At 51.0% G+C, this 9316-nt stretch overlaps 1 protein-coding gene across 1 annotated transcript in view; it reads right to left on the bottom strand.

Annotated features, from left to right (window-relative positions):
* Positions 1-214: 214 nt before the first annotated feature.
* KCNJ3 (potassium inwardly rectifying channel subfamily J member 3) overlaps positions 215-9316 on the bottom strand; it is a 41736-nt gene continuing 32634 nt past the window's right edge. Inside the window, exon 3 of the mRNA XM_051810196.1 lies at positions 215-4334. Within this exon, the coding sequence (XP_051666156.1) occupies positions 3751-4334 (584 nt within the window). The 3' untranslated portion in view covers positions 215-3750. The remainder of the gene's footprint in view (positions 4335-9316) is intronic.

Genomic DNA, 9316 nt, shown 5'->3' with positions numbered 1-9316 from the left:
CCCGACTCTCAGCACCCACCAAAGGTGAGATCAGGAGCTCGAGCAGCTGGAAGTCCTTTATTAAGGTGCTAAAAAGTGGAGGAACAACAAACCCCTTCCAACCCAGCAGCTGGTGGAAGTTCAGCAGAGCTTTCGATCAAGCTGAGCTGGCAGCACTAACACAGGAGTTCCTTCTTCTGGCTCACCGTGTCCATTGATACAGGGAGAGGCTGCATGCTGAAAAGGCATTTCTTTATTTCTTTATTTGATCTCAATATGTACAATTTCCAGGAGAATTCAAGCGGAAATTCCAGCAGGAGACACAGACCGGCTGTGCAATCAAACAGGAGCTTTAATTAGCAGAAGCGTCAGGACTGGGCTCAAATGCTAATCAGTTAAAGAAAAAGTGGCCACACCAATAAAAACCAAAATATTAACCACAAGTGACTTCCTAAAATAAATAACTAAAGACAGTTTTTGGCCATGTTTGTACTTTACCTCTTATTAAAAACACCTCATTGTCACCTTAATCCAGGCCCCAAACCTCAGGAATTTTATATTCAGAGGGGATGGCTGAGAGTTTTGAGTTAAAAAATCAAATCATAGCTTAGTATTTTCATGGCATTAATTTAATAAAAACGAGGCCCCTTCTCCAGTGTCTCACACACTTCCAGGGATTTTTCAGAGGTTGCTGAGTAGCTCTGGAACTGTCAGGAGTTTTCCAGCTCCAGCTCTGCTCCCTGTCACCAGTTTTCAGTCCAATTTGGGGAGCACATCCCTGTGGCCCCTCCTTCATTCACTCTGTACACACATTCAGCACAAGGTTTCCCAAAGGAAAAGGCCACTTGGCTCTCCTGCTGCAGCCATGGGAACCCATGGATTTGGGCAGGGAGGATGCAGGAGGCCCTGGGACACAGTGGGTTTTCCATAAGGAAAAGCCAAGGGGACCATGAGCCACCACAGGGCATTGGCAGGAGAGCTCAGCAAAGGTGGGACACCCCAGGGGACCCCAAATTGCACCTGAGCTCCTGTACCAGCCACAGAACTGCAGCAGGGCAGGGGTGGAACAGAACAGAACAAACCAGAAGGGAATAAAATGGGATAGAACAGAAAATAAAAGAGACTAGACTAGAACAAACACAGAATTAATATAGAATAGAATAGAATAGAATAGAATAGGAGACATAATTAAAAGGGAATAGACTAGAATGAACATAGAATTAGAATTAATGAGGAATAGAAAATAGACCAAGAATAGAATATAGAATATATTAAGAACAGAACAAGAATAGAATTAATAGAATAAGAATAGAATATAGAATATATTAAGAACAGAACAAGAATAGAATTAATAGAATAAGAATAGAATATAGAATATATTAAGAACAGAACAAGAATAGAATTAATAGAATAAGAATAGAATATAGAATATATTAAGAATAGAATAAGAATAAAAATAGATCAAGGATAAGAACAGAAAACAAAATTGAATAAGAACAAGAATAGGTTAAGAATAAGGATAGAATAGATTAAGAAAAAGAACAGAACAGAATATTTTGTTTGGCAGGGCCCTGCAATGCCCACACAGTCCAGTGGTTGGTTGGGTCATGCTCTGACAGCCCCCAGGAAGGAGCCTCTGCTCCCCACCCACCCCAAATAAACCAAAGGAGCTTTGAGGAGGGGTCAAGCTGCTGGAGACCCTCCTTTCCCAGGCAGAGCCCTGTGCCCAGGTTGCTGGGGGGCTCCCTGGCTGGTTCCCAGGCTGGGCACTGCTCTGGGCTCACTGGGCTGGGTGGTGGATCTGCTGTGGACACCTGGCAACTGGACATGGCTATTCCTGGTGCCAGCCAAGGACTGGGAGAACAGCCACAAAAGTCAGGGGCATTTTACAAGACAACCTGAAGGAGTTTTGGGAAAAGGGGGAGCACAAGCCCAGGTTTTCCCCTGGCTCAGCACGTGTGGAGCACGGCTCAGCCCTGCCCTTCCACAGCAACGTGCAGAGCGCTGAGAGGCAGCCATGGCTGTGAAGAACATGCAGTGCCACTCAAAAAGGGTGAGAAACCGTGAAAGGAACTTTGGAAGTTCATACAAAGTTCACACAAAGTTATTCATACAACTGCCAGGTCACACACTGCAACTTGCAGGGAAAGCGGTGGCTGAGCCAGCCCCCAGCAGTGCTGGGCTTCAGGGGTCTTGCTCCATGCCAACATTTATAACAAACCCCATTTTCCCCTCAAAGACCATCAGATCTGTCACCACTCAGGCAGCACGTGCCAGCATTTGTGCAGGATGGGCCAGGGCCCGTGAGCCAGAAGGGCCCAGCCATTAATGAAGCCGTGGGTGCTCCTCTGACCCTCACCTGGCCATGCCTGGGACCACCTGGATGTGGTCCCCAGGGTTTCACACACAGGACATCCCACAGAGCCCTTCTCCTGGTGCTCTTGGCAGCAGCTTTCCTACCCAGGGCACTGATGGTGCCGCCCATCGCTCCATCCATCCCAGACCTCCTGCTCCGAGAAGGAGACAACGGGAAGGCCCCAAACACAGCCCACAGGATCCACGGGCACCTCAACAGCTGACCTTTGGAATTTTGGGGAGGGTGCTCCCCCAGCAGAAGCCACAATGACGGGGCAACCACACAACACTCAGCCCATCCCACGTCGACTCCGCTGCCGGAGCCAAACAGGATGGGTGAAGGAAACCCAAACACAGAGGACATCAACCCCAACATTTACAAACAAAGTATTACTCATTTTGAAACCCACAGGGTCGACTTCAGTCCAGAACATGGTTAAACATCATTTTCACCTTAGCAAAAGCAGCAAGGAGCCTCCCCGGGCTCGGGACCACCGTGGCCTGCAGGCTGCTGGCCCAGCTGGCCACCACGGCCAGAGGAGGGAAATCCGGGCCCAGTGGGACAGAGGGAATGGTGGCTCTGCCTTTGGGGTGCAGTTCATCCAGCAGAAGAGCCTGCTTGGCTTCGTGGAGACATTCAGCTTGTTTCACGTCCAGCTATTTTATCAACATGAGAAAGCAAGCACATCCTGCTTATTTAAAACAGTTTTCTTGCACATAGATTACAAATCACAGAGGTTTAAAAAGTTTTTACTGATCGTATCTAAAGTGTGAATTTTATTCATTTATTTATTGTCTTGCCTAGACTTATAAATACAAGTTTCTTCTCTAAACAAAGCCTTATGAAATACAGATTTTTTTTTTCCCAGTAGCCTCGACACAGGAAACAAACCCCCCGAGAAAACCTTAAAGCAAACTAGAAACCAGCAGTTAATTTAAGGCCAGCAGAGTCGGTGTCAGGAATTCACTAATACACCTCCCTCGAAGAAGAGAAAAAAAAAAAAAGACATGCACCAGAACTACTCGGTTGAACAAATCATCACGACCCACACCAGGAGAGAAAAGACCCAAATGGAGTTATAACTTACCCTGAAAGCTCCCCGCTCGTGTGTTGGCCCTACTCCTTCAGGGGTACGGGGGGAAGGGCGGCCCCTCCCCGCTTTTGGGGCTGTACAGAGTCACTACAGTGGGAGTCATGCCACAGGACTATATGCAGGGGTTGCACACTGGTACTGCATGCGTGGTGTGATGGTACATGCCAACGGCCCCGGCCCGCCGGCCTCCCGGCGCCGCCCCCGGGGCATCTCCTGCCTCCAGAGCTCAGAGTTCAGCACCCCCCGGTGCCGGGGCCCCTCCCGGCCCCGCTCCCTTCCCGGAGCAGTCGCAGCTCCCCGCGGTCGCCCCCGGCCCCCTGGGTTATGTGAAGCGGTCGGAGTTCATTTTGCGCAGCTTGGGGGGCAGGTTCCCCTCCATCCTCCCACCCCCCGAGAGCTTCTGCAGCTTGGGTGGGAGCTCGGCCACCGACTGGCTCATGGGATCCGACATCATCTTGGTGGTCTTAGAGCCCAGTTTCTCCTCGGAGTTGCCGGGCACCGAGCTGATGCGCTGCAGTTTCATGGGCAGGTCCCCCATGCTGTAGGCCTTCTCCGACGTGGTGGAGCTCATCCTGAGGAGTTTTTTGGGGAAGTCCTCCCTGCCGGTGATTTTCTGCAGTTTGGAGGGCAGCTTGGTGCCCACCTCGTCCAGCCCGTCCAGGCACTCCACCGAGCTGTTCCTCTCCTTGCTGTTGCCGACGGCGGGCGCGATGAGGGGCGAGGACATGAGCAGCATCTCCTCCTGCTCCTTCACGCTGTAGGGCGGGGTGGGCACCTCGAAGGTGGCGTGGAACTGCGAGTAATCCACCTTGAAGAAGCCCTCCTCCAGGGAGATCACGGGGAAGAAGCGATGGCCCCACAGCACCTCGTCCTCCGTGTAGGACGTCCTGGCCTGGCACGTCATCCCTGCAAGGAGCAAGGGACAAACACTGGCACCAGTCACGGATAACTGGGGATGCACAGAGGTACTGGGGTTTTTAACGGGCCAGTGGAACGGGGTTTATGGTTTTAAACGCAGAAAAGAAAAGGCATGGGCCTGCCTTACCACTTCATGGAGTTAAACAGCCCCAAGTTGTACCAGGGGAGGTTTAGGTTGGACTTAAGGGAAAATTCCTTCATGGAAGTGGCTGCCAAGCCCAAGGCAGTGGTGGAGTCCTCATCTCTGGAGGGATTTAAAAGCTGTGTGGATGTGGCACTTGGGGACAAGGGGCAGTGGTGACCATGGTGGTGGTGCCGGGTTGACAGTTGGACCTGATGATCTCAAAGGCCTTTTCCAACCCTAACAATTCCATGATCCTATCATACAGCAGCTATTAAATTGTCATCCTCAAAGTGAAAAGGAGTGAGCAACAGCAAGGACTGGAACTGAATAATTCCCATCTACTATTCCAGACACTTTTGACTCCTGAAGGTGCTGGTGACAAAGGGACAGGGCTACCTGATAACCCTGGTAATTAAACCAGCAAGAGCTGCTAATGGCAATGGACAATTGGACATGGCAGATCTTAAAGTCTTACTAAGTTATTGCATATTTTCATCATATCAATGAATACACACAAAGCCAGACCCCACATGCACAAGCCAAGACGTTGTGTCAACACGTTCCAACCCATCAGCAAGCAATAAGTCATTCAATATACATTTATTCCTCTTTAAAGGCTTCACCAGCACCCTGCTCACAGATCCACCACTGCTGGGATGAGATACAGGCCCCAAAAAATTAGCAGGGGGGAAAAAAAATATGACTAAGAGCACGACACTGCCCTTCCTCTTCCTCCTCCACCTCCCACTGTGGAGAAAAGCCTTTTAGAACACCCAGACTTGGGCACCCCACCCATCCAACCTTGGAAACCAGGGGGAGATGATCATGGTTTGCCGGAGGCTTCTAGAAGAAATCCTGCTGTTTCTTTTTTTGACTATTATTTTTTTTTCTTGTAGCAATCTGTAAATAGAATTACGCTGCCATTTTATACAGCCAAGTGGAAATGTGACATTTGGGTTTCAGGAAGCTAAATCCACCTCTGCAAACACATCCTCTGCCTTGCTCACAAGGATGCCTGCAAGCATCCAGGGGGAAAGGAAAGGAAATTTTGGAAAGCATGAGAAAAACAGCAGTGGGGTTGCAGTGAGGGGGAGAGGGGATGGGATGGGATGGGGCTGGTGACACACAGCCGGGAAAATTCCAGTTTGTTACACTTTATCTGCCTGTTAATGGAATCACAGGGTTAGTTCTGCATCGTGATTGCTGCTGCTGATCCATCAGAACAGATCACAAGACAAAACGCTCCGTTTTCCACTTTATCTCTTTGGAGAAAAACAGGAATCCAGTTTCTTTACCACTGGATGCTGCCCCAGCACCGGGGAGGCCACAGACGTGCAGGATCGTGCCCAGAGCCCCAGACATCCCCCAGCCTCATCCAGGACACTATTTATACTTCCCAGTGTGTTTCCACCCAGACACCACGTGCTCCTGCTCCCTCAGTGAAGCAGAAGCAATCCCATACCTAATGGATTTAGGGAAAAACCTGCAATTCAGAGAAAAAAGGTAATTTGAGCGAGTTCTTGCCCCAGCTGTGCCCTTCACTTCACAGCTGCTCAGCAGCAGCTTCCCCAGTAAAGCCAGACCTGTCCCCTGTGCTGCCTCAGCCCTGACCCCACACAGGGACCTCTTTGGGGACTGGATGTGTCCAATGGGGGATCAGCCTTGGGAAGGGGCTGTGTGCTGCCTGTGGAGCACTCAGCTGGGCAACTCTGCTCACCCCTGCTCCGGGTAACAAACTGCTTCAAATGCAAATCACTCTGTCTGCAAAGGACAATTATTTGTCACCCTGGCTGGTTCTGCTGAGGGGGGAGGCACTGGAGCCCTTCCTGCTGCATCCCATTGTCCTGCAGAGCCCAGGGTCGGGTGGGGATCCCCCCATGGTTCTTTGGGTGTGTGGGGAACATCAAATAAAGAGCTGGGGTTTAGTGGGGAAGGTGTGTCAGCAAAGTGCCTTTGGGGGTGTAACAGGGGCGTGGGGGGACGTGTGGGTGAGGGCTGGGAAGGGGAACTGGGAACAGGACAGGCTGGCATCTGCATCCATAGCCACAGCTGCATCTGTACCCACAGTTGTACCCCCCAACCACATCAGAATCTGCATCCTCATCCTCACGGCATCCCCATCCCCACACCCTTCTGCATCTGCATCCTCATCCATGTCCACACACCCATCCTCATCCCCATTCCAGTCCCATCCACATCTATATCCATATCCCCATCTGCATCCACACCCCCTGTCAGCACCTGCATCCCCATGCACATCCATATCCACATCCCCATCTCCATCCACATCCTCATGGCATCCACATCCTCATCCATGTCCACACGCCCATCCTCATCCCCGTTCCAGTCCCATCCACATCTGCATCCATATCTGCATCCCCATCCTCATGGCATCCCCATCCTCATGGCATCCCCATCCTCATGGCATCTCCATCCTCATGGCATCCCCATCCCCACACCCTTCTGCATCTTCATCCTCATCCCTGTTCCAGTCCCATCCACATCTGTATCCATATCTGCATCCCCATCCTCATGGCATCCCCATCCCCACACCCTTCTGCATCTACATCCTCATCCATGTCCACATGACATCCTCATCCCCGTTCCAGTCCCATCCACATCTATATCCATATCCCCATCCCCATCTGCATCCACACCCCTGTCAGCACCTGCATTCCCATCCACATCCCCATCTGCATCCACATTTCCATCCCCATCCCAGGCATTCCCATGGCCAAGGGAAGGCCTCTCCCCTCCCCACCAGCTGCTGTTCCCCAGGGCTATTCCCGCCTCCCCCTCCCCCATCCTGCCCCCTCCCAGCAGGATTCCAGGGGAGGAATTTTATACCCTCTATTACCAACGAAAAACGTATCAGCTGAATGTCAGGAAAAGCAGCCTCATACTCTGTTCCACTCTTTTGGAAGCTCACTGGAGGGATAAATATTGCAGGAATAGCATTTGTGCTTCCAATCCGTGGATCTCATTCCCTAACAAACCCAAGGGCACAGATGATTTCAGAGCCTCTGCATGAACAGCAGCCACTCGTATTCCCGGGGTTCTTGGGAATACCTGTCAGGGAACAGCTGGTGCTGAGAGGTGCTGACATGATCAGCCCCTGGACAAGAAATCAATTCCTGGGTTTTCTTCCAGTTCTGCTGCGTTTTTCAGCTTTCCCTTCACATCCCATTCCCTCAGCAAAGCCTCAGTGCCCAGCTCGGAGCTCACAGTGCTGTTCTGCTATTCCATTGCTATTCCATGCTTGGAACAGCAGCTCCAACTGCCTGGAACCATCCCCTGGGGAGTATTCCAGCAATAACAGAATCCCAGAATAGTTTGGGGTGGAAGGGACATTAATGATTGTCCCATTCCAGCCCTGCCATGGGCAGGGACACCTTCCACCAGCCCAGCTTGCTCCAAGCCCCGTCCAACCTGGCCTTGGACACTCCCAGGGATCCAGGGGCAGCCACAGCTTCTCTGCCCAACCTGGGCCAGGGCCTCCCCACCCTCCCAGCCAGCAATTCCTTCCCAATATCCCCTCTCTCCCTGCCCTCTGGCAGTGGGAAGCCATTCCCTGTGTCCTGTCCCTCCATCCCTTGTCCCAACTCTCTCTCCAGCTCTCCTGGGGACCCTTTAGGCCCTGGCCCTCCTGGCTGCCAGTTTTCCTTTCCTGCTGTTGCTGTGAGAAGCTTTCCTGGTTTTTTTGTGCCCTCTTGCCCTCAGTTCTCCCCCAGCAGCTCCCACAGCCCTCACACCCTGCGCTGCCTCCATCACATTCATGGGCCTGTTCTGATCTCACCACGTTCTCTGGATTACTAATATTCATTTGCAGTATAAATGTTCAGCTCTGGTTTGGGAGCAAACAGGCTGCAAGCAGAGGAATTATTTATTATGGCATTAACCAGCCATGGTTTGTCAAAGGAAAAGGGTTTGGTGCATTTTGTCCCTCACTCCCAATGAATACCCCCATCCCAGAGCTGTTCCCAACACCAGCAAAGCTCTGCCTGCACACAAATCACCTGAGAGAGGCACAAGAAGGCCTGTATTCCAAAAAAACCCCAAAAACATCTTCATTATGTCAAAACCAGGGAATGCTGGTTTTGTACCGGGGCATCCAGAGAAGCTGTGGCTGCCTCTGGATCCCTGGAAGTGTCCAAGGCCAGGTTGGACAGGGCTTGGAGCAACCTGGGCTGGTGGAAGGTGTCCCTGCCCATGGCAGGGGGTGGAATGGGATGATCCTTAACTTCCTTTCCAATCCAAAGCATTCCATGATTTTACAACTCGCTGTCAGCCCAGCTCAGAGCTGCCTCCCCGGATTAATAAGGGGCAGATGGAGGCCAAAGAAATCTGTAAATAAATGCTTTGACTAATTCTACCCTATAATAACCCTCCAATTATTCCCAAATTTCCAAGTACCCAGATGGAACTGGCTCTTTTCAGGCAATTTCTAGAGCTCATAATAAATTGCCTTGAAAAAAAATATCCCAGCCCTGCTGTTATTTATTCCATTTTATTCCAGAAGTTGCCTGATGGTTGGGAAATCACAGATCACTAATAAGCTTTTAACAGCCCCCCCTCATCTTGTGAGTCTCCAGAACCAATTTTGGCACACAAAGGTTCTGTGGCTCCTTTCCCTCTCCAAAGTAATGCCAGAAAATTCCCCTTAAATCTTTCTGGGTGCCTGGAATGCAGTTTGCTGGCCAAGGGCTGGACACAGGGACACCAGGTGTCCTCTGAACATGGAAGAGTTAATCAGTGGGGAAAGAGATCATTAATTTGGCTTCACCATGATCCAACAGCACATGGTCCCAATGGCCCCAGAAAGGGCATCTTGGAAGGAAGAGGAATC

The sequence above is a fragment of the Manacus candei genome, unplaced genomic scaffold, assembly GCF_025592945.1.
Source record: "Manacus candei isolate 608988 ecotype Guabito, Panama unplaced genomic scaffold, ASM2559294v1 h1tg000077l, whole genome shotgun sequence".
Lineage (NCBI taxonomy): Eukaryota > Metazoa > Chordata > Aves > Passeriformes > Pipridae > Manacus > Manacus candei.
Note: the sequence above shows the minus strand (reverse complement) of the source record. Positions and strands in the feature narration are given on the sequence as shown.